The following is a 25,374-nucleotide window of genomic DNA, read 5'->3' as shown; positions in this document are numbered from 1 at the left end:
TGCCAAACTAGGTAATGATACAATCCAGAATGCTCTCGATGGCACACCTCTAAAAGTTGGCAAAGGTATTTGCCATCATGCCAAACTTTCTCAGCTGCCTGAGGAAGAAGAGACATTGTTGGGCCTTTGTAACCAGTGCATCCACATGAAGAGTTCAAGAAAGCTTGTTGTGGATGACCACGCCCAAGAGCCTGACTGTTCCACCTCTGTGCTGTTAATGTGTAGGGGAGCATGAGTAACATCCTGCCAAAAGTCAATAATGAGTTCCTTGGTTTTGTTGGCATAGAGAGCTAGTTGTTCTCAGTGCACCACTTTTCCAGGACTTCCGCTTCCTGTCTATAGCCTATTTCATCGCCATCTGAGATTCAACTGACTATGGCGGTGTCATCAATGAACTTGTAAATGGAATTAGTCTGATATTTGGCAATGCAGTCATGGGTATACAGCGAGTACAGTAGGGGGCTGAGTGCACATCCCTGGGGGGCTGCAGTGTTGAGTGTTAGTGATGATGAAATATTGTCTCCAATCTTCACTTTAACGTCCCCAATCTTTAATGTAGAAAAGCACTGATTTGATTTATTATTTTTGTCACATGTACCTAAGTACATTGAAAAGTTTTGTTTGCATACAGTACAGGCAGATTATAACAAAGATCACAGGCTGACTGAACATTACGAGGAATACAAAGTTATGACTGCAAAGGTGCTCAAAAAGCAAGGCCAACTTTAGATTTGAAATTTTAGAGGTTCATTCACAAGTCTGATAACAGCGGAGAAGAACTGTTCTCAAACCGGTTCACACATTTGTTAAGCTTTTATTCTTCTGCCCGACGGAAGAGGTTGGAAGAGATTATAACCAGGATTTTAGTGGGGCGGGGTCTTTAATGATGCTGGCTGCCTTTCCAAGGCATCGACAAGTGTAATGGAGTCAATAGGTGGAAGGTTGGCTCACGTGATGGACTGGGATGTGTTCACAACTCTCTGTAGTTTCTTATGGTCCTGGGCAGAGCAGTTGCCGTACCAAGCCATGATGCACCCAGATAGAACTCTTTCTATGGTGCACCCTTAAAAGTTGGTGAGAGTCCTTATGGACATGCCGAATTTCGTTAGACTCTTGAGGAAGAAGGGGCACTGTTGTGCCTTCTTGACCATCATATTAACCTGGGTCGTCCAGAACAGATTGTTGGTGATTGTCACCCCTAAGAATTTGAGGCTCTCGACCATCTCCATCTCAGCTGTATTGATGTAGATAGGAGTGTGCCACCCTCCTTGCTTCCTGAAGTCATTGAGCAGCTCTTTGGTTTTGCTGACAATTAGGGAGAGTTAAATGAGACTGTAAATGGCAGAACCCTTTGGAATATTAACAGATGGATCTGGAGTCCAGGTTCACAGCTCCCGAAAAGTGGCAACACAGGTGGCCAAGGTGATTAAGAAGGCACATGGCATGCTTGCCTTCATCAGCCGGGGCATGGAGTGCAAGAGTTAGCAAACCACGTTGCAGCTTTATAAAACCCTTGTAAGGCCGTATTTGGAGTCTGTGTTCAGTTATGGTCGCCACACTACCAGAAGGAAGGTTTGGAAAGAGTGCAGGGAAGGTTCATCAGGACGCTACCAGGACTCAAGGACATTGGCTATGAAGAAAGGTTAAAAAAATTAGGAATGTTTTACTGGAAAGATAGCGTGTGAGAGGAGACCTGATAGAGGTCTACAAAATTATGAGAGGCATAGATAGGATGGATAGTCAGAGGCTTTTTCCCAGGATTGAAGTTTCAATTACAAGAAGGCACAGTTTAAGGGAGTTTAAGGGAGATGTGCAAGGGACACAGAATGGTAAGAGCCTGGAACGTCTTGCCAAAAGTGGTGGTGGAAGCAGGCATATTGACAACATTTAACAGGCATCTGGATGGTTACATGAATAGGGAGGGAATAAAGGGATACGGACAGAATATTCATTTGGGCAATAAGGGCAAAATGTTCATTTTTCAGTTCAGTTAGAGCATGATGATCAGCTACAGGCTTGAAAGTCCCAAGTGCTTATCCTCTGCTATTCTTCTCTTTTGTTCTTTGTTCTGAGAGACTATTATATTTTTAACAAGTGACCAACCACTCTATCTTTTTCCTGTATTATGTTGCATCATTGTTTGATGTCCGGCCTGCAATATTGGTGCCAAAATTGTAGATGGATTTCGGACAAAATTTGGCCACACAGTCATGAGTATATAAGGAGTACAGTAGAGGGTTGAGAATTGTCGGGGAGGAAGTGTGTTGCTTATCTTCATTGACTGTTGTCTGAGAGTCAGGAAATTAAGGATCTACTTGCAGAGGACGGAGCAGAGACCTAGGTCTTGGAATGTGGAGATTAGTTTGGGATTATAGCGTTGCTAAGTGCTCCATAGAGGTACATTGCACGATACGTTAGGTGGATTGGTCATACACCTGGTTACAGTGGGGAGTTTAAAGGGGAGTCTCAAAGGAAGAAAGAGAAATGACAAATCAGAGAGGTTCAGCAAGGAAGAAGGGATACATAGACCAGAATCCCTCTACATAACAATAGGAAGCTAACTTAATTATCCGAGAAATAATTTTAAATTAAGAAGTTATTTCATTAGCAACTAATAACAATTCCAAAGGATACATGTGTACACACACACAATGGAAAGAGATTGAATCCTTTTAAAGTAATAGACTCTGCCTAAACTATTCCTTTGAATAACTGCTACTTTATATATACAGGCCCTTATAAGTAAGAAAACATCCCAAAGCCACAACATGGGAGCACAGTTGAATAAAATTTGAGATTGAGCGACATACAGCAATATTAGACCAAATTGCACGTGGCATCTTCTGAAGGAGAAAGAGATAAAGAGGTTTAGGAAAGGAATTTTAAAGTTTGGGAGACTGTCAATAACGGACTGATCAGGGTTTGCACATGAGACCACAATTAGCGGACTGCAGAAGCTAGGAAAAGGTATATGTAAGTATGTATATGGAGAGCATGGGAGTATTTGAGAATAAGGATGACAATTTGCAATCAAGATAGAGCATAGAAGGTTGAGAGGGGACCTTATAGAAGCGTATAATGGTAGTTGTCTTTTCCCTCAGGTGGGGGATTTCAAGACTAGGGGACACATTTTTAGGGAGGGAGGAGATTTAAAAAAAGACATGAAGCGCAAATGTTTTACACAGATGGTTGTTCGTGCGTGAAATGAACTTCCTGAGGAAGTGATGGATGTGGGGTACAATTACAAAGTTTAAAAGACACTTGGATAGGTACATGAATAAGAATGGTTTGGAGGGATGTGGGCCAGGAGCAGGCAGGTGGAACTAGTTTAGTTAGGGATTATGTTCGGCATGGACTGGTTGGATCAAAGGGTCTGTTTCTGTGGTCTTTGACTCTATGTTGCTTAACAGGGGCCAACAAGTATGCGAGTTATGGGTGATTGGGATTTGGTGCAAGAGAACATGAGCAACAGAGCTTTCAATATGATCATACTAGCTACATATGACACTTGATAGCAGACCAGTGAGGAAAGCACTAGAATAGTCAAATCGAGAGGCACAGATTTGGTGGTGATAATTTCATGATGACCTGATGATTTCAGCAGCAGCTAAAGTAAAGTAGAATCAGGTATTAGAGATGTGAATAAGTCATCTTAACCATGGCAAAGATGTGTGGCCAGAATTTATCTAACAATCAGGGTTGTGAAGAAGTCTGGTTCAGACTCAGGCAGAGGCATGTATTTACTGACTAAGGAGCAGAGTTTGAGGTAGGGTCCGAAGACAATTACTTCAGAATTTCCAACAGTTAGTTGAAAGAAATAGCTGCTTATGCTGTTTCTGGGAAGGAAGCTGCCATCCTTACCTGGTTTGGCTTAAAGCTGAAAATGTGTTGCTGGAAAAGCGCAGCAGGTCAGGCAGCATCCAGGGAACAGGAGAATCGACGTTTCGGGCATAAGCCGTTTGGCTTAAACCTGACTCCAGACTCTCAGCAATGTGGCTGACATGCAACTACTTGCTGGGCAATTAGGGATGGCAATAAATGCTGGCATGGTCAGCAACATCTGCAGCCTGCAAACAAATTTTTTAAAAATTTAAAATCCAATATTGGATACTGCTAATGCAATCCGACAGTTTGGAGTAGTGGAGAGGGGTGCTGTGGTTAAGCTGGATGTCATCAGTACGCATGTGGAAACTGATGCTGTGTTCTTCAGTTACAACATGTTGAAAAAAGCAGGAGACAAAAATAGATCCTTAGAGAACACAACTGACAATGGTAGAAGAGCCTGAAGAAAGGCCAATGCAGATGATTGTTTAGCTGCAATTATGTTGAACAGAATGCTACCAACCAGTTGCAATCATTGGGATAATTCAGACAGAGACCATGACATCCTTTCAGAGAAAACTGTAAAAGAGATGATGGGAGTATAATGCAGCAAGTGTGGAATGGAGATTATTTCTCAATTTCTTTTTAAAAAAAGCAAATATAGGCTCCATGGGTTGAGTGGTTTCAAACTGAACTGTGATTCTATAGTACTTTAGGTCATATTGTACAACATAAAGTCTACACATAGTTAAAAACTGCTTGCATATTATACACGGCATCTGAAAATTGACTGATGAAACGTACATTTTTAAAAAGCACTCAAAAGATACTCAACCACCAATTCCACACATTGAAGTGAGGTAAACTACACTGCAGTTTTCAGTGTGCAGTTGGCAAAGTCAACTTTAAGTAGCTGAATTGTTTGGGATGAACTGACCTTTGGGCACTTTTTTTTTTAAATGATCTCAATGCCATGTTCTATGTTAAAATCCATAGACATATTAAAATGAAACTCATAAGAGGAACTCTCACCTTGAACTCTAATATTGCAATCATTATCTTATCTGAGAGCAAGTTTCCAGGTCCAGCTATATCCTGTTCTCCAGGTTTACCTGGTTACAGTATTGTCTGAGAAATGCATCCACATTTTATATGTTATCATTCTATTAACCTTCTGGTCTTTGGCATTTCGTTTCATAATTTTTTTTAAAATCCAGTTTTTGGCACTCAACAAAAAACAGTTTTGTTTTAAGTATTCTCATGTGCAAATTGACTGCTCTCAGCAATTAGGTTATGGAGATTTGAATGCAGATTTAAATAGTCTTGTTTTAAGAACTGAAATCACAGAGTTACCTCAGCTCATCTGGCCTCATATTCAGGGGGGGTGGGGGGGAGGTGAAGTCAAGCTGGAGCACCCATGCCTGGTTGAATTCCTGGGATTCATGCTGGAGTGCCTATATGTGGAAGTCAGGCTTCCTGTCACCTTTCCTCGTTCCTCTTCCCTCAACAATCTAACATTCTCGCATACATTGTTTTGTTAGACAAGATACCATTAGGTACAATCAGCATTGACAAGTTCCTAACCTCACTCTGCAGGGAATCAACACCTTTAGGAGAAGTAAGTCGCTTCCATTAAGTGCAAGATCATGTAGCTAGCACTGCCACCTCACATTCTGTTGTCCTCTTTTGCTCAAAGCTTTAATATTGTCGGCACTATCACGTTAATTGAATTTTGCAGTTAGTTAAAGAAGCTTCAATTACAAATATAGTTGTACTTTGCTTATTGAGTTAAAGAACAGCAATGATCAAATGCTAACCCAAAAGACCCATGAGTTACCTGGTACTCTTTCATTTTCTTCGACAGGCCCATTGAAGGTCACTCTGTAAAAATTAGAGACCTAATGTCCTGCATGATTTCATGTTTAGTCCCATCACTATGCCAGCAGCCATAAGGTATTATGTAAAACAGAGCAAGAAATGTCCAAAATTTTAGAAACCGAAATAGATCATTCAATCCCTGAAGTCAGATTCTCTCTACAACAGATTGCACCATTTATCCAAATTTGTTCAAAGTTTCTTGACAAAACGGAGTGTCGTGAAAGTCGAGTAGGCTCCTCTCTCATTAAACAGCAACAACTGGTTGTGAGTTTGACCCGATGGTCGACAACACCTCAGGCGAGGTTGAAAAGGCAGTGCCTTCATGGTGACCTCAGCCGGTACAGGAATTGAACCCACCCTGCTAACTGCACTCTCACCCAAACCACCCTCCCAGCCAACTCCTAACATTTTTCACAAAACATTCAACCACATCTTTAAAAACCTCAACTGTGCCAGCATTCACAGCCTTTTGGACAGTGACTTTCCACTCGCTGTGTGTGAAAACATGCTTCCAGATTTCAGTCGTAATTGCCTTTAATTTTAAGATTGTGGTTCCTTTTTCTTTACTCTCCTAGAAGTAAAATTGATTTCTCTTTACCTACCCCATCAAATCCCTGTATCATTTAAACACCTCATATAGATCATTCTTTAAATCAAGTTTATGCAACCTGTAATAAAAGCAAAAAAACTGTAGATGCTGGAAATGTGAGATAAAAACAAAGTGCTGAAGAAACTCAGGAGGTCTGGCAGCATCTGTGGAGAGAGAAACAGAATTAACATTAACAGTCAACTCCATTTAACTTCAACTGTTTCGAAGAACAGTTTTACTGCACTTGAAAAGTTAACTTTATTTCTCTCTCCACAGATGCTGCCAGATCTTCTACATTTCTCCAGCACTTTCTGTTTAATCCAACCTGTTCCAACTCAACACTTGAAGCTTCATTATTCTTTTCCAAAGTAATGCTTGAAGAGAGCAAAGAGCGATCTAAGTTTCCAAATTGCATGGAATAAAGTTCACAACTCATTCATGCAAAATAAAATTCTCCCTATGATTTAAAGTTCTTCATTAGTCCTTCTCCATTGACATGAAGCTGTTCCCATTCTCTTCTGTTTGTATGAAATCTAGATCTCCACATTCAGTAGCAAGCACAAGTGCTGCAAATGGGAGGTGATGGTCTCGCGGCATTATCACTGGACTATTAATCCAGAGACCCGGGTAATATTATAGGGACCCAGATTCAAATCCTGCCACAGCAGATGGTGAAATTTGAAGTCAACAAAAATCTGGAATTAAGAGTCTAATTATGACTGTGAATCCATTGCCGATTCGAGAGTGTAGTGCTGGAAAAGCACAGGTCAAGCAGCATCCGAGGAGCAGGAGAATAGACGTTTCGGGCATAAGCCCTTCATTCCTGAAACATTGATTCTCCTGCTCCTCGGACGCTGCCTGACCCTCTGTGCTTTTCCAGTACTACAGTCTCGACTCTGATCTCCAAGCATCTGCAGTCCTCACTTTCTCCATCTCTTGCTGATTGTTAGGATAAACCCATCTGACTCACCACTATCTTTCAGGGAAGAAAACTGCCATCCTTATCTGGTTTTGGCCGACTTGGGGCTCCAGATCCACAGCAATGTGGCTAACTCTTAACAGCCCTCTGGGCGGGCAATAAATGCTCGCCTAGCTGACAAACCCCTCACCCCAAGATTGAATTTAAAAACAGTAAAATCTATAAAAAGTTGAGACTTCGCTCCATCACTGCAAGACCAAAGGTTAGATTATTTTCAGTGGGAAAACGAAAATGTCAAATTATATTAAGATACTATCTTAATTTCTAAATCACAATTAATTTCCTGATAATTGAAAGTTTGACAAACTTTGTTCATATTCAAGTGATTACATTTCAACTGATCACACCCACTTTAAAATCAATTGCATCCCATTTCATTACCTAAATCTGAAGCTATTCAGTAACACGCAATCAAGTCCATGCCGACCAGATATCCCAACCCAATCTCATCCCACTTGTCAGCACCCGGCCTATATCCCTCCAAACCCTTCCTATTCATATATACCCATCCATATGCCTCTTAAATGTTGCAAGGGTCTGTTCTCATGCTGTACATCTCTATGACTCTTAAAATGGTTTGTTATTTCCAGATACGCTAATTCAATTATGGTATTGCTCTTTCGGAATAAAGTAATTGGGCAAAGAAAATACATTCCTCTTAATTGAACAGGTTACCTGCCCAATGATTAAAATCTTCTTCATGTTACCAAGCATTCTCCTTTGCCTTTAATTGCAATTTCACAAGCACCACTCTCACCAAAATGGAGGTGGCTAAATGTTCTTCAGCCTTGATCACAGGAAACCATTAGAATGTATAATCAAAGCTAAATTCTTCAGACTATGCAATGTAATTTAAAAAATCATTTGTTCAAATCAGCCAACTTGAGAGTTTCCTGTGACTTAGTTGGTGGCACTCCTGGATTGGGAGTCACAACTCCCAATCCAGGATTTGAGCACAGAAATTAAGAATGGTATCCCCAGTGCAGAACTGAGGACTTGATGCAGGTGCCATGTTTCAGATGAGACATTAAACCAAAGTCCTATCTGCCCCCAGAGATGGATTGAAAAGATCATATGACACAATTTGAACAGTGTTACCATCCACGGCCTGACCAATATTTATCCCTCAACCAACAACATAAAAAGCAGACTATATGATTATTGCCACATCCCTGTTTTTGGGAAGTTAAAAATCACACAACACCAGGTTATAGTCCAACAGGTTTATTTGGAAGCACTAGCTTTCATCAGGTGGTTGTGTGGGAATTTGCTGCATGCAAAATTAGACTCATATTACTTCATTACAAAAGCAAGTATGCTTTCAAAATATTTCATTGTCTGTAAAGTGCTTTGAGATGGCTAGTAGTCACAAAAAACACAACAAAAATGCAAGTCTTTCGTTTCCGTTTTACATTACATTTCAGCAAAGCAAACTTTGCTCACAATATAATGACATTGTAAGTAAAGTTATTCAATATTCTAAATACACACAATTACATGTGAAAAGTATTAAACCAATAACTTCTGTACTCTTTAACTGCAAATGAGTGTCAGTGACTGCACTTTTAACAATAATTTAGGTGAACAGTTAATTGAGATAACTGTAGTGAGTATATTAAAATTATTAGAATCTTTTGAGGAGGTAACAATCAGGACACATAAATGAGAAGCAGTGAATGATATAGACTTGGATTTCCAGAAGATGTTTGATAAAGTACCAGTAGGCTAGTTAATGAGACAAGAGTCTGTGGTGTTGGAAGTAGTATATTCACATGGATAGAGAATTGGCTAACTAGTAGAAGACAGAGAGTTGGGTTAAGAGGGCACTTTCAGGAAATAACCTGTAACTTGCTTTGTGTCACAGGGATCAGCGCTGGGACAGTAACTATTTAACCTATCTGTCAGAGCATTATGAATCTATGGAATTTTTATCACAGAGGGCTGCAAAGGTTGCGCCATTAAGTACATTCAAGGCCAAGATAGATTTTTAATCAGTAAGAGATATGAGGACTATGGGGAAGAGACAGGAAATTGAGTTGAAGATTACCAGATCACCCATTATCTCATTAAAAGGAGCAGACTCAATGGGCTGAATGGCCTACTTGGGCTCTTACGGCAAAATAACATTTTTTTACAACTGCAAACACTGCAAGAAAATGGGGTCAGTTATTGAAGAAAAGTTGGAGGATGACTGACAGCATGCTTGAAACTGAATCACTTCTAGTTCAGCAATCCTGGTGATAACAAAATCCCTTAATATTTCCAGCTGATCCAACTTAGTCCTTCCAGTAATTAGTACTGCTGGCTAAGAGGAAAACAATGTTTCCCAACGACATTAAAAAAAGTAAACAAAAACTGTGATGTATGGTTGTTTTTTTCCTTAACTTCTTTGTTTTTTAAATAGTACAGTTGCAACAATCACATAACTTTTTAACCTAGAAGCTTCCTGTATATCTCCAGAGATTCAAGACCGGCAGTGCTCACCATTAATATGCATCCTTTGGCCTATATACAATTTAGATTTCACAGTCAGCAATAAAGTCTCACCATTAACTGGGACGGAAGTTTCCACAAAGTTCCATAAATTTTTGTGGAATGGATTTTCCTTCTTGTGATTTTACTTTTAATTTGATGCCAAGACATGGCATCCAGGTGTTTATCAAGCAAGCTAAGCAGTGAATCACACTCAAGCAATCAGTAAGTAAAATGAACTTCAATTTTTATGAATGCATATAAAGCAAATCTTTCAATATTAATTAAATTTCAGAGAGATAATTAAGTCATTGGACATGCACATGGGATTATAAGAAATTAAATATCAAACTTTTCTCAAAAATTTTCAACATGTGGATATTCTTTTGATTCTAAGAGAAATCTAACATTCCACGAAAGTAAAATGAGTTTTTCAGAGCCAGTGAGGCTGTTCATCATGAATTATGAACTTAACATGCCATTACAAACACTGCTTATACGATACATATCTAGGTGTATTTTTTTCAAGAGTTTTACATTGAGGCTAACAGCGCAAAAAGTTAGGTTTTCATCCATTCAATGATTTTAAGTTGACTGTTATACAGCAGGGGGCTTCAATATCACTTCCCATATAATGCGTAAAATTACTAGCAACTTTCATATTTCTCCTAGTAAATGCTCCCAAAGTTGCTGCCAGTTTCACAGGCACAATATTGATGAGCACTAACAGTTTCACCATCATTATCAGCCAAAGTCCAAACCAATACAGTTTCCGTTAAATGCATGAACCACCAGCAAATTGCAAAAAATGCAATTCAATGAAAATATATGAAGCATATGTTATATAACCATAAAAAGAATGAGATTCCATCTCAGGCCTGTACTAAGTCAGTGTGTCTAATTTGGGCTAACTCTGTTGTCTCACTTTTAGATTAGAATCAATCTAAACATCATGGCATAGACAGAGAACACAGGGGACTAACACCTTCAACATATTATCTAGCTATCACCCATTGTTACAGCTAATCTGAGAATGCAACTTTTTAAAAAAGTTTTGTGATTTACACATGAAAGAAGTGAAACTATCATGGCATTCAAACAAATGAAAGACTCAACAGGTATTTTTCAATGTATAATTTCAGTTACATCACACTAAATTTTTGCTATAAATTCTGTGTCTTAGGATTGAGTCCTGCACTATCACCTGAAGGAGTGACGCTCCAATTAAACGTGTTGGACTACAACCTGGTGTTGTGTGATTTTTAACTTGGGACAAGAGAAGTTCTTCTTGTTCAATCCCAGTAAACTTTGTTGGGAATGCCCTTGTGGAACACAGAGAGAAGAGGGAGAAGTTTGAGTCAAAACTTGCAGCCACTGAGAAAGGTGCCAAATGACAACTGACATCAAAGGGAGCATACATCAGGAATAAGCAAACGACCATAGGGAGAAAACAGTGGGAAAAGTGCTTTACAGATATTCAGGGAGGGCAAGGAAAAGTTAGGTCTCAAAATGTTATTGGACAGCTTAATGTTACTCAAATTTCAAACACCCCAGAGACAGGAAGTACTGTATCACTTCCAAAAGATATTACCACAATGGCAAAATACTCAACTCTTGACCAAAAATCTGTGACAAGATGCCTTCTTGAAGACAGCTAAAACAGATTACATCAATTAGATACCAAAAAAATGTCAACCAAATAAGCTGGACCTGCACAAAAACAGGTGTTATCCAATTACAGAAACCAACTGCTTCGCTCAATTTCCACAAAAAGAGGTGGGATGGTGGAAACCAAAAGTTTATGTAAGAGGTTATAAAGAAAACCAAAAACTGCTTCCAAAAACAAACTTAGCATGTGGGAAGAAACTGGGAGTGAGATTCATGATCATTCAGCATCAGACCGCAGTGCTTAAGAACTTACAATACTTCATGAGGGGTTGTATGTTGTTCCTCCAGTTACATTTATCATCACCATCTCAGGTTTGCAATAAGGATTTTCTCGACGTATTCCTTAGAATCACAAAGCTATTGTTGCCTAGTCTGTCTAATGTTGTCCTAACTTTGTCTCAATTATTTCTTTTTATAATTCTGTAATTAAAATGGTACTGAATTGTAGGAACTTATATACATCTCTCTGTATTTTCATAAATACTGTACAAGTTACAAAACATTGCTAATGTATTCTACGACTCTACATTCCAGTGATCAGTGACTCAATTTAAATTTTTAATTCTCGACACCAGACTTGGAACATGCACTCATGTCTGAAACTTATTGATATAGTGACTGCCCTGCACCCAAGGTTGCACAACCACAGAAAATCATTCAAATAATTTTTATTCCTGGAGGAGTCCCTAGGAAATATCTCCATGTCAAAGGACCAATGACAGACCGAACACGCCTATCTCAGGAATCACAGACACTCAACATCCCCAAAGAGGGAATCATTGATACACAAACAGCAACGCAGGGGCATCAGTGACATGCAAAATCCACACAGACGTCAATTACCCCTAGCCTCAAGATCACTGACAATGAACACTTGCATCGTGGGAGGTGCAAAACAGAATATCTTCATCCACGGGGATCAACAATGCAGAACATACATGACCCCCAAGGATCACTGGCATTCTTGATTTCCTTTAGTGACACTCAATATCCCTTTTGTGTAGGGATCAGTGACATTGCGTATCCCAAACCCTTGGATTACCAATATTTTATTCTCCACTTCTCAGAATCAAATAAACTGTATATTCCCCACCCCCACAATCAGGGACACCGACATCCCCCAACCACCACCCCCAAGGATCAGAGGCAGCGACATTCCCCCGTCCCTGGGGATCAGAGGCAGCGACATTCCCCCATCCCCTGGGGCTCAGTGACACACAGACACCCCTACATCCAAGGCTCAGTGATACATTCCCCCACCCCCAGGGCTCAGTGACACAGACACCCCTCCCCCCGGGGCTCAGTGACACAGACACCCCTCTCCCCCCCCAGGGCTCAGTGACACAGATACCCCCCCACCCCCTTGGGGCTGAATGACACACATTCCCCCCACCCTCCCCAGGGCTCAGTGACACACGTACACCCCCCACCCTCCCCAGGGCTCAGTGACACACGTACACACCCCCCCCCCAGGGCTCAGTGACATACATTCCCCCCACCGCCGGGGCTCTGAGACACACATTCCCCCCCACCCCCGGGGCTCTGAGACACAGATACCCCCCCACCCCCGGGGCTCTGAGACACACATTCCCCCCCACCCCCGGGGCTCTGAGACACACATTCCCCCCCATCCCGGGGGCTCTGAGACACACATTCCCCCCCACCCCCGGGGCTCTGAGACACACATTCCCCCCCACCCCCGGGGCTCTGAGACACACATTCCCCCCCCACCCTGGGGGCTCTGAGACACACATTCCCCCCCACCCCCGGGGGCTCTGAGACACACATTCCCCCCCCACCCGGGGGCTCTGAGACACACATTCCCCCCCCACCCGGGGGCTCTGAGACACACATTCCCCCCCCACCCGGGGGCTCTGAGACACACATTCCCCCCCCACCCCGGGGGCTCTGAGACACACATTCCCCCCCCACCCCCGGGGCTCTGAGACACACATTCCCCCCCACCCCCGGGGGCTCTGAGACACACATTCCCCCCCCACCCCGGGGGCTCTGAGACACACATTCCCCCCCATCCCGGGGGATCTGAGACACACATTCCCCCCCACCCCGGGGGCTCTGAGACACACATTCCCCCCCATCCCCGGGGCTCTGAGACACACATTCCCCCCCCACCCCGGGGGCTCTGAGACACACATTCCCCCCCCACCCCGGGGGCTCTGAGACACACATTCCCCCCCCACCCCGGGGGCTCTGAGACACACATTCCCCCCCACCCCCGGGGGCTCTGAGACACACATTCCCCCCCACCCCGGGGGCTCTGAGACACACATTCCCCCCCACCCCGGGGGCTCTGAGACACACATTTCCCCCCACCCTCCAAGAGGAAAACCCCCGCTTTCCGGCTCGGGCTCTAGGCCGGAGTGAGGCCTGTGTTTTACCGGGTTTTCCTGGCGGCCTGTGGCCGGCCCGCGGGCTCACTCACCCTCGGCGATGACCCGCTTGATCCGCAGCTTCATGTCCCCCAGCTCCACGGTCTGACCCACGAAGTCGTTGTGATCGCGGCCGGCGGCCATCCCGGGGGATCCCGCCAGGAAATCGAAGGCCGACTGGAAGATGGACATTGCGGCAGCGGGGGCCGGGCCTGGGCCTGGGCCGGGGACAGGGAGACTCCGGGGAAGGAGGGACACGGGTCACCGTCACGGTCCCGGGGGTCACCGGGCTCGGGGTAAGGGGGGGGGGGTGGGGGAGACTCTCCGGGAATCCGCCGCGAGCCGGATCAGGAGGAACCGCTTCCGCAGGAACGTCACCGAGAGAGGGGGAGGGGCCAGGGGGAGGGAGGGAATGTGACAGAGAGAGAGAGAGGGAGGGAATGTGACAGGGAGAGAGAGAGGGAATATGACAGAGAGAGAGAGGGAGGGAATGTGACAGGGAGAGAGGGAGAGGGAGGGAATGTGACAGGGAGAGAGAGAGAGGGAGGGAATGTGACAGGGAGAGAGGGAGGGAATGTGACAGGGAGAGAGAGAGAGGGAGGGAATGTGACAGGGAGAGAGAGAGAGGGAATATGACAGAGAGAGAGGGAGGGAATGTGACAGAGAGAGAGAGGGAGGGAATGTGACAGGGAGAGAGAGAGGGAATATGACAGAGAGAGAGAGAGGGAATATGACAGAGAGAGAGGGAGGGAATGTGACAGAGAGAGAGAGGGAGGGAATGTGACAGGGAGAGAGAGAGGGAATATGACAGAGAGAGAGAGGGAGGGAATGTGACAGGGAGAGAGGGAGAGGGAGGGAATGTGACAGGGAGAGAGAGAGAGGGAGGGAATGTGACAGGGAGAGAGGGAGGGAATGTGACAGGGAGAGAGAGAGAGGGAGGGAATGTGACAGGGAGAGAGAGAGAGGGAGGGAATGTGACAGGGAGAGAGAGAGAGGGAGGGAATGTGACAGGGAGAGGGAGAGAGGGAGGGAATGTGACAGAGAGAGAGAGAGGGAGGGAATATGACAGAGAGAGAGAGAGAGAGAGGGATGGAATGTGACAGGGAGAGAGGGAGGGAATGTGACAGAGAGAGAGAGAGGGAGGGAATGTGACAGGGAGAGAGGGAGAGGGAGGGAATGTGACAGAGAGAGAGAGAGAGGGAATGTGACAGGGAGAGAGGGAGGGAGGGAATGTGACAGAGAGAGAGAGAGAGAGGGAGGGAATGTGACAGGGAGAGAGAGAGAGAGGGAGGGAATATGACAGAGAGAGAGGGAGGGAATGTGACAGGGAGAGAGAGAGAGAGAGAGAGAGGGATGGAATGTGACCGGGAGAGAGAGGGAATGTGACAGGGAGAGAGGGAGGGAATGTGACAGAGAGAGAGAGAGAGAGGGAGGGAATGTGACAGGGAGAGAGGGAGAGGGAGGGAATGTGACAGAGAGAGAGAGAGAGGGAGGGAATGTGACAGGGAGAGAGGGAGAGGGAGGGAATGTGACAGGGAGAGAGGGAGGGAGGGAATGTGACAGAGAGAGAGAGGGAGGGAATGTGACAGAGAGGGAGGGAATGTGACAGGGAGAGAGGGAGGAAATGTGACAGGGAGAGAGAGAGAGAGAGAGGGAATGTGACAGGGAGAGAGAGGGAATGTGACAGGGAGAGAGGGAGGGAATGTGACAGAGAGAGAGGGAGGGAGGGAATGTGACAGAGAGAGAGAGGGAGGGAATGTGACAGGGAGAGAGAGAGGGAGGGAATGTGACAGGGAGAGAGAGAGAGAGGGAATATGACAGAGAGAGAGGGAGGGAATGTGACAGGGAGAGAGAGAGAGAGAGAGGGAGGGAATGTGACAGGGAGAGAGAGGGAATGTGACAGGGAGAGAGGGAGTGAATGTGACAGTGAGAGAGAGGGAGGGAATGTGACAGGGGGAGAGGGGGAATGTGACAGAGGGAGAGGGAGGGAATGTGACAGGGAGAGAGAGTGAGAGGGAGGGAATGTGACAGGGAGAGAGAGAGGGAATGTGACAGGGAGAGAGGGAGGGAATGTGACAGGGAGAGAGGGAGGGAATGTGACAGAGAGAGAGAGAGGGAGGGAATATGACAGAGAGAGAGAGAGAGGGAGGGAATATGACAGAGAGAGAGAGAGAGGGAGGGAATGTGACAGGGAGAGAGAGAGAGAGAGGGATGGAATGTGACAGGGAGAGAGGGAGGGAATGTGACAGAGAGAGAGAGAGAGGGAGGGAATGTGACAGGGAGAGAGGGAGAGGGAGAGGGAGGGAATGTGACAGAGAGAGAGAGAGAGAGAGGGAATGTGAGAGGGGGAGGGAATGTGACAGAGAGAGAGAGAGGGAGGGAATGTGACAGGGAGAGAGGGAGGGAGGGAATGTGACAGGGAGAGAGGGAGGGAGGGAATGTGACAGAGAGAGGGAGGGAATGTGACAGAGAGAGAGAGGGAGGGAATGTGACAGGGAGAGAGGGAGGAAATGTGACAGGGAGAGAGAGAGAGAGAGGGAGGGAATGTAACAGGGAGAGAGAGGGAATGTGACAGGGAGAGAGGGAGGGAATGTGACAGAGAGAGAGAGAGGGAGGGAATGTGACAGAGAGTGAGAGAGGGAGGGAATGTGACAGGGAGAGAGAGAGAGGGAATGTGACAGAGAGAGAGGGAGGGAATATGACAGAGAGAGAGAGGGAGGGAATGTGACAGGGAGAGAGAGAGAGAGAGAGAGGGATGGAATGTGACAGGGAGAGAGAGGGAATGTGACAGGGAGAGAGGGAGGGAATGTGACAGAGAGAGAGAGAGAGGGAGGGAATGTGAGAGGGAGAGAGGGAGAGGGAGGGAATGTGACAGAGAGAGAGAGGGAGGGAATGTGACAGGGAGAGAGGGAGAGGGAGGGAATGTGACAGGGAGAGAGGGAGGGAGGGAATGTGACAGAGAGAGAGAGAGGGAGGGAATGTGACAGAGAGGGAGGGAATGTGACAGGGAGAGAGGGAGGAAATGTGACAGGGAGAGAGAGAGAGAGAGGGAGGGAATGTGACAGGGAGAGAGAGGGAATGTGACAGGGAGAGAGGGAGGGAATGTGACAGAGAGAGAGGGAGGGAGGGAATGTGACAGAGAGAGAGAGAGGGAGGGAATGTGACAGGGAGAGAGAGAGAGAGGGAATATGAAGAGGGAGGGAATGTGACAGGGAGAGAGAGAGAGAGAGGGAGGGAATGTGACAGGGAGAGAGTGAGAATGTGACAGAGAGAGAGAGGGAGGGAATGTGACAGGGGGAGAGGGAGGGAATGTGACAGAGAGAGAGAGAGGGAGGGAATGTGACAGGGAGAGAGAGTGAGAGGGAGGGAATGTGACAGGGAGAGAGAGGGAATGTGACAGGGAGAGAGGGAGAGAGGGAGGGAATGTGACAGGGAGAGAGGGAGGGAATGTGACAGAGAGAGAGAGAGGGAGGGAATATGACAGAGAGAGAGAGAGGGAGGGAATGTGACAGGGAGAGAGAGAGAGAGAGGGATGGAATGTGACAGGGACTGAGAGGGAATGTGACAGGGAGAGAGGGAGGGAATGTGACAGAGAGAGAGAGGGGGAGGGAATGTGACAGGGAGAGAGGGAGAGGGAGAGGGAGGGAATGTGACAGAGAGAGAGAGAGAGGGAATGTGACAGGGAGAGAGGGAGGGAGGGAAAGTGACAGAGAGAGAGAGGGAGGGAATGTGACAGGGAGAGAGGGAGGGAGGGAATGTGACAGGGAGAGAGGGAGGGAGGGAATGTGACAGAGAGAGGGAGGGAATGTGACAGAGAGAGAGGGAGGGAATGTGACAGGGAGAGAGGGAGGAAATGTGACAGGGAGAGAGAGAGAGAGGGAGGGAATGTAACAGGGAGAGAGAGGGAATGTGACAGAGAGAGAGAGAGGGAGGGAATGTGACAGAGAGAGAGAGAGGGAGGGAATGTGACAGAGAGTGAGAGAGGGAGGGAATGTGACAGGGAGAGAGAGAGAGGGAATGTGACAGAGAGAGAGGGAGGGAATATGACAGAGAGAGAGAGGGAGGGAATGTGACAGGGAGAGAGAGAGAGAGAGAGAGGGATGGAATGTGACAGGGAGAGAGAGGGAATGTGACAGGGAGAGAGGGAGGGAATGTGACAGAGAGAGAGGGAGGGAGGGAATGTGACAGAGAGAGAGAGAGGGAGGGAATGTGACAGGGAGAGAGAGAGGGAGGGAATGTGACAGGGAGAGAGAGAGAGAGGGAATATGACAGAGAGAGAGGGAGGGAATGTGACAGGGAGAGAGAGAGGGAGGGAATGTGACAGGGAGAGAGAGAGAGAGGGAATATGACAGAGAGAGAGGGAGGGAATGTGACAGGGAGAGAGAGAGAGAGAGAGAGGGAGGGAATGTGACAGGGAGAGAGAGGGAATGTGACAGGGAGAGAGGGAGGGAATGTGACAGAGAGAGAGGGAGGGAGGGAATGTGACAGAGAGAGAGAGAGGGAGGGAATGTGACAGGGAGAGAGAGAGGGAGGGAATGTGACAGGGAGAGAGAGAGGGAGGGAATGTGACAGAGAGAGAGGGAGGGAATGTGACAGGGAGAGAGAGAGAGAGAGAGAGGGAGGGAATGTGACAGGGAGAGAGAGGGAATGTGACAGGGAGAGAGGGAGTGAATGTGACAGAGAGAGAGAGGGAGGGAATGTGACAGGGGGAGAGGGGGAATGTGACAGAGAGAGAGGGAGGGAATGTGACAGGGAGAGAGAGTGAGAGGGAGGGAATGTGACAGGGAGAGAGAGAGGGAATGTGACAGGGAGAGAGGGAGGGAATGTGACAGGGAGAGAGGGAGGGAATGTGACAGAGAGAGAGAGAGGGAGGGAATATGACAGAGAGAGAGAGAGGGAGGGAATGTGACAGGGAGAGAGAGAGAGAGAGAGGGATGGAATGTGACAGGGAGAGAGGGAGGGTATGTGACAGAGAGAGAGAGAGGGAGGGAATGTGACAGGGAGAGAGGGAGAGGGAGAGGGAGGGAATGTGACACAGAGAGAGAGAGAGAGAGAGGGAATGTGAGAGGGGGAGGGAATGTGACAGAGAGAGAGGGAGGGAGGGAATGTGACAGAGAGAGGGAGGGAATGTGACAGAGAGAGAGAGGGAGGGAATGTGACAGGGAGAGAGGGAGGAAATGTGACAGGGAGAGAGAGAGAGAGGGAGGGAATGTAACAGGGAGAGAGAGGGAATGTGACAGGGAGAGAGGGAGGGAATGTGACAGAGAGAGAGAGAGGGAGGGAATGTGACAGAGAGTGAGAGAGGGAGGGAATGTGACAGGGAGAGAGAGAGAGGGAATGTGACAGAGAGAGAGGGAGGGAATATGACAGAGAGAGAGAGGGAGGGAATGTGACAGGGAGAGAGAGAGAGAGAGAGGGATGGAATGTGACAGGGAGAGAGAGGGAATGTGACAGGGAGAGAGGGAGAGAATGTGACAGAGAGAGAGAGAGGGAGGGAATGTGACAGGGAGAGAGGGAGAGAGGGAGAGGGAGGGAATGTGACAGAGAGAGAGAGGGAGGGAATGTGACAGGGAGAGAGGGAGAGGGAGGGAATGTGACAGGGAGAGAGGGAGGGAGGGAATGTGACAGAGAGAGAGAGAGGGAGGGAATGTGACAGAGAGGGAGGGAATGTGACAGGGAGAGAGGGAGGAAATGTGACAGGGAGAGAGGGAGGAAATGTGACAGGGAGAGAGTGAGAGAGGGAGGGAATGTGACAGGGAGAGAGAGGGAATGTGACAGGGAGAGAGGGAGGGAATGTGACAGAGAGAGAGGGAGGGAGGGAATGTGACAGAGAGAGAGAGAGGGAGGGAATGTGACAGGGAGAGAGAGAGAGGGAATATGACAGAGAGAGAGGGAGGGAATGTGACAGGGAGAGAGAGAGAGAGAGGGAGGGAATGTGACAGGGAGAGAGTGAGTGAATGTGACAGAGAGAGAGAGGGAGGGAATGTGACAGGGGGAGAGGGAGGGAATGTGACAGAGAGAGAGAGAGGGAGGGAATGTGACAGGGAGAGAGAGTGAGAGGGAGGGAATGTGACAGGGAGAGAGAGGGAATGTGACAGGGAGAGAGGGAGGGAATGTGACAGGGAGAGAGGGAGGGAATGTGACAGAGAGAGAGAGAGGGAGGGAATATGACAGAGAGAGAGAGAGAGAGAGGGAATATGACAGAGAGAGAGAGAGAGGGAGGGAATGTGACAGGGAGAGAGAGAGAGAGAGGGATGGAATGTGACAGGGAGAGAGAGGGAATGTGACAGGGAGAGAGGGAGGGAATGTGACAGAGAGAGAGGGAGGGAATGTGACAGGGAGAGAGGGAGAGGGAGAGGGAGGGAATGTGACAGAGAGAGAGAGAGAGGGAATGTGACAGGGAGAGAGGGAGGGAGGGAAAGTGACAGAGAGAGAGAGGGAGGGAATGTGACAGGGAGAGAGGGAGGGAGGGAATGTGACAGGGAGAGAGGGAGGGAGGGAATGTGACAGAGAGAGGGAGGGAATGTGACAGAGAGAGAGAGGGAGGGAATGTGACAGGGAGAGAGGGAGGAAATGTGACAGGGAGAGAGAGAGAGAGGGAGGGAATGTAACAGGGAGAGAGAGGGAATGTGACAGGGAGAGAGGGAGGGAATGTGACAGAGAGAGAGAGAGGGAGGGAATGTGACAGAGAGTGAGAGAGGGAGGGAATGTGACAGGAAGAGAGGGAGCGAATGTGACAGAGAGAGAGGGAGGGAATATGACAGAGAGAGAGAGGGAGGGAATGTGACAGAGAGAGGGAGGAAGGGAATGTGACAGAGAGAGAGGGAGGGAATGTGACGGAGAGAGAGAGGGAGGGAGGGAATGTGACAGAGAGAAGGGGAGGGAATGTGACAGGGAGAGGGAGGGAGGGAATGTGACAGGAAGAGAGGGAGGGAATGTGACAGAGAGAGAGGGAGGGAATATGACAGAGAGAGAGAGGGAGGGAATGTGACAGGGAGAGAGAGAGAGAGGGATGGAATGTGACAGGGAGAGAGAGGGAATGTGACAGGGAGAGGGAGGGAATGTGACAGAGAGAGAGAGAGGGAGGGAATGTGACAGGGAGAGAGGGAGAGGGAGGGAATGTGACAGAGAGAGAGAGAGGGAATATGACATAGAGAGAGAGAGAGGGAGGGAATGTGACAGGGAGAGAGAGGGAGGGAATGTGACAGGGAGAGAGGGAGGGAGGGAATGTGACAGGGAGAGGGAGGGAATGTGACAGAGAGAGAGGGAGGGAATGTGACAGAGGGAGAGGGAGGGAATGTGACAGAGAGAGAGAGAGAGGGAATGTGACAGGGAGAGAGGAAGGGAGGGAATGTGACAGGGAGAGAGGGAGGGAGGGAATGTGACAGAGAGAGAGAGAGGGAGGGAATGTGACAGAGAGAGAGAGGGAGGGAATGTGACAGGGAGAGAGGGAGGGAGGGAATGTGACAGGGAGAGGGAGGGAATGTGACAGAGAGGGAGGGAATGTGACAGGGAGAGAGGGAGGAAATGTGACAGGGAGAGAGAGAGAGAGGGAGGGAATGTGACAGGGAGAGAGAGGGAATGTGACAGGGAGAGAGGGAGGGAATGTGACAGAGAGAGAGAGAGGGAGGGAATGTGACAGGGAGAGAGAGAGAGAGAGAGGGAATGTGACAGGGAGAGAGAGGGAATGTGACAGGGAGAGAGAGGGAATGTGACAGGGAGACAGGGAGGGAATGTGACAGGGAGAGAGAGGGAATGTGACAGGGAGACAGGGAGGGAATGTGACAGGGAGAGAGAGAGAGAGAGAGGGAGGGAATATGACAGGGAGAGAGAGAGGGAGGGAGGGAATATGACAGGGAGAGAGAGAGGGAGGGAATGTGACAGAGAGAAGGAGGGAGGGAATGTGACAGAGAGAGAGGGAGGGAGGGAATGTGACGGAGAGAGGGAGGGAATGTGACAGAGAGAGAGAGGGAGGGAATGTGACAGAGAGAGAGGGAGGGAATGTGACAGGGAGAGAGAGAGAGAGAGGGAGGGAGGGAATGTACAGGGAGAGAGGGAGGGAATGTGACAGGGAGAGAGAGAGGGAGGGAATGTGACAGAGAGAGGGAGGAAGGGAATGTGACAGAGAGAGAGGGAGGGAATGTGACGGAGAGAGAGAGGGAGGGAGGGAATGTGACAGAGAGAAGGGGAGGGAATGTGACAGGGAGAGGGAGGGAGGGAATGTGACAGGAAGAGAGGGAGGGAATGTGACAGGGAGAGAGGGAGGGAATGTGACAGAGAGAGAGGGAGGGAATGTAACAGAGAGAGAGGGAGGGAGGGAATGTGACAGGGAGAGGGAGAGGGAGGGAATGTGACAGAGAGAGGGAGGGAATGTGACAGAGAGAGAGGGAATGTGACAGGGAGAGAGAGAAGGAGGGAATGTGACAGGGAGAGAGAGAAGGAGGGAATGTGACAGGGAGAGAGGGAGAGAATGTGACAGAGAGAGAGGGAGGGAATGTGGCAGAGAGAGAGAGAGAGAGAGGGAATGTGACAGAGAGGGAGGGAATATGACAGGGAGAGAGAGGGAGGGAATATGACAGGGAGGGAATGTGACAGGGAGGGAGGGAATGTGACAGGGAGGGAGGGAATGTGACAGGGAGAGAGAGGGAGGGAATGTGAGAGAGAGGGAGGGAATGTGACAGGGAGAGAGAGAGGGAGGGAATGTGACAGGGAGGGAGGGAATGTGACAGGGAGAGAGACGGAGGGAATGTGAGAGAGAGGGAGGGAGGGTATGTGACAGGGAGAGAGAGGGAGGGAATATGACAGGGAGAGAGAGAGGGAGGGAATATGACAGGAAGAGAGGGAGGGAATGTGACAGGGAGGGAAGGAGGGAATGTGACAGGGAGAGAGGGAGGGAATGAGAGAGAGGGAGGGAATGTGACAGGGAGAGAGGGAATGTGACAGGAGAGAGAGAGGGAGGGAATGTGACAGGGAGGGAGGGAATGTGACAGGGAGAGAGACGGAGGGAATGTGAGAGAGAGGGAGGGAGGGAATGTGACAGGGAGAGAGAGGGAGGGAATGTGACAGAGAGAGAGAGGGAGGGAATGTGACAGAGAGAGAGAGAATGTGACAGAGAGGGAGGGAGGGAATGTGACAGAGAGAGAGGGAGGAAATGTGACAGGGAGGGAGGGAATGTGACAGAGGGAGGGAGGGAATGTGACAGAGAGAGAGAGAGGGAGGGAATGTGACAGGGAGGGAGAGAGGGAGGGAATGTGACAGAGAGAGAGAGGGAGGGAATGTGACAGAGGGAGGGAATGTGACAGAGGGAGGGAGGGAATGTGACCGAGAGAGAGAGAGAGGGAGGGAATGTGACAGACAGAGAGAGGAAGGGAATGTGACAGAGGGAGGGATTGTGACAGGGAGGGAGAGAGAGGGAGGGAATGTGACAGAGGGAGGGATTGTGACAGAGGGAGGGATTGTGACAGGGAGGGAATGTGACAGAGAGGGAGGGAGGGAATGTGACAGAGGGAGGGATTGTGACAGGGAGGAAATGTGACAGAGGGAGGGATTGTGACAGGGAGGGAATGTGACAGAGAGGGAGGGAGGGAATGTGACAGGGAAGGAGAGAGGGGGAGGGGCCAGGGATAGGGAGGGAGGAAGGAAATGTGACAGGGAGAGAGAGAGGGAGGGAATGTGACAGAGAGGGAGAGAGGGAGGGAATGTGACAGGGAGGGAGGGAATGTGACAGAGAGCGAGGGAATGTGAGAGAGAGAGGGAATGTGACAGGGAGAGAGGAAGAGAGGGAATGTGATGGACAGGGAGGGAGGGAGGGAGAGAGAGGGGGAATGTGACAGGGAGGGAGGGGGAGGGAGGGAATGTGACAGAGAGAGAGGGAGGGAGGGAATGTGACAGAGAGAGAGAGAGGGAGGGAATGTGACAGGGAGAGAGAGAGAGAGGGAATATGACAGAGAGAGAGGGAGGGAATGTGACAGGGAGAGAGAGAGAGAGAGGGAGGGAATGTGACAGGGAGAGAGTGAGTGAATGTGACAGAGAGAGAGAGGGAGGGAATGTGACAGGGGGAGAGGGAGGGAATGTGACAGAGAGAGAGAGAGGGAGGGAATGTGACAGGGAGAGAGAGTGAGAGGGAGGGAATGTGACAGGGAGAGAGGGAGGGAATGTGACAGGGAGAGAGGGAGGGAATGTGACAGAGAGGGAGAGAGGGAGGGAATGTGACAGGGAGGGAGGGAATGTGACAGAGAGAGAGGGAATGTGAGAGAGAGAGGGAATGTGACAGGGAGGGAGGAAGAGAGGGAATGTGATGGACAGGGAGGGAGGGAGGGAGAGAGAGGGGGAATGTGATGGACAGGGAGGGAGGGAGAGAGAGGGGGAATGTGACAGGGAGGGAGGGGGAGGGAGGGAATGTGACAGAGAGAGAGGGAGGGAGGGAATGTGACAGAGAGAGAGAGAGGGAGGGAATGTGACAGGGAGAGAGAGAGAGAGGGAATATGACAGAGAGAGAGGGAGGGAATGTGACAGGGAGAGAGAGAGAGAGAGGGAGGGAATGTGACAGGGAGAGAGTGAGTGAATGTGACAGAGAGAGAGAGGGAGGGAATGTGACAGGGGGAGAGGGAGGGAATGTGACAGAGAGAGAGAGAGGGAGGGAATGTGACAGGGAGAGAGAGTGAGAGGGAGGGAATGTGACAGGGAGAGAGAGGGAATGTGACAGGGAGAGAGGGAGGGAATGTGACAGGGAGAGAGGGAGGGAATGTGACAGAGAGAGAGAGAGGGAGGGAATATGACAGAGAGAGAGAGAGAGGGAGGGAATATGACAGAGAGAGAGAGAGAGGGAGGGAATGTGACAGGGAGAGAGAGAGAGAGAGGGATGGAATGTGACAGGGAGAGAGAGGGAATGTGACAGGGAGAGAGGGAGGGAATGTGACAGAGAGAGAGGGAGGGAATGTGACAGGGAGAGAGGGAGAGGGAGAGGGAGGGAATGTGACAGAGAGAGAGAGAGAGAGGGAATGTGACAGGGAGAGAGGGAGGGAGGGAAAGTGACAGAGAGAGAGAGGGAGGGAATGTGACAGGGAGAGAGGGAGGGAGGGAATGTGACAGAGAGAGAGAGAGGGAGGGAATGTGACAGGGAGAGAGAGAGAGAGGGAATATGACAGAGAGAGAGGGAGGGAATGTGACAGGGAGAGAGAGAGAGAGAGGGAGGGAATGTGACAGGGAGAGAGTGAGTGAATGTGACAGAGAGAGAGAGGGAGGGAATGTGACAGGGAGAGAGTGAGTGAATGTGACAGAGAGAGAGAGGGAGGGAATGTGACAGGGGGAGAGGGAGGGAATGTGACAGAGAGAGAGAGAGGGAGGGAATGTGACAGGGAGAGAGAGTGAGAGGGAGGGAATGTGACAGGGAGAGAGAGGGAATGTGACAGGGAGAGAGGGAGGGAATGTGACAGGGAGAGAGGGAGGGAATGTGACAGAGAGAGAGAGAGGGAGGGAATATGATAGAGAGAGAGAGAGAGGGAGGGAATATGACAGAGAGAGAGAGAGAGGGAGGGAATGTGACAGGGAGAGAGAGAGAGAGAGGGATGGAATGT

General features: G+C 48.4%; 1 protein-coding gene across 3 annotated transcripts in view; it reads right to left on the bottom strand.

The window, feature by feature from the left end:
- Positions 1-14,129, bottom strand: part of gak (cyclin G associated kinase) — a 116,934-nt gene extending 102,805 nt beyond the window's left edge. For 2 of the 3 annotated variants that reach the window (XM_087995240.1, XM_087995241.1), the window contains exon 1: positions 13,852-14,128. In XM_087995240.1, the coding sequence (XP_087851366.1) occupies positions 13,852-13,990 (139 nt within the window). In that variant the 5' untranslated portion in view covers positions 13,991-14,128. Of the gene's footprint in view, positions 1-13,851 lie in introns of all 3 variants that reach the window. The other variant, XM_087995243.1, reaches the window with a different exon arrangement.
- Positions 14,130-25,374: the final 11,245 nt, after the last annotated feature.

Source organism: Chiloscyllium plagiosum, unplaced genomic scaffold, assembly GCF_037043375.1.
Source record: "Chiloscyllium plagiosum isolate Xiang-an unplaced genomic scaffold, Cpla_swu_hap1 HiC_scaffold_2, whole genome shotgun sequence".
In the NCBI taxonomy this organism is placed as follows: domain Eukaryota; kingdom Metazoa; phylum Chordata; class Chondrichthyes; order Orectolobiformes; family Hemiscylliidae; genus Chiloscyllium; species Chiloscyllium plagiosum.
The sequence above is the reverse complement of the archived record's forward strand: the minus strand, read 5'-3'. Positions and strand labels throughout refer to the sequence as shown.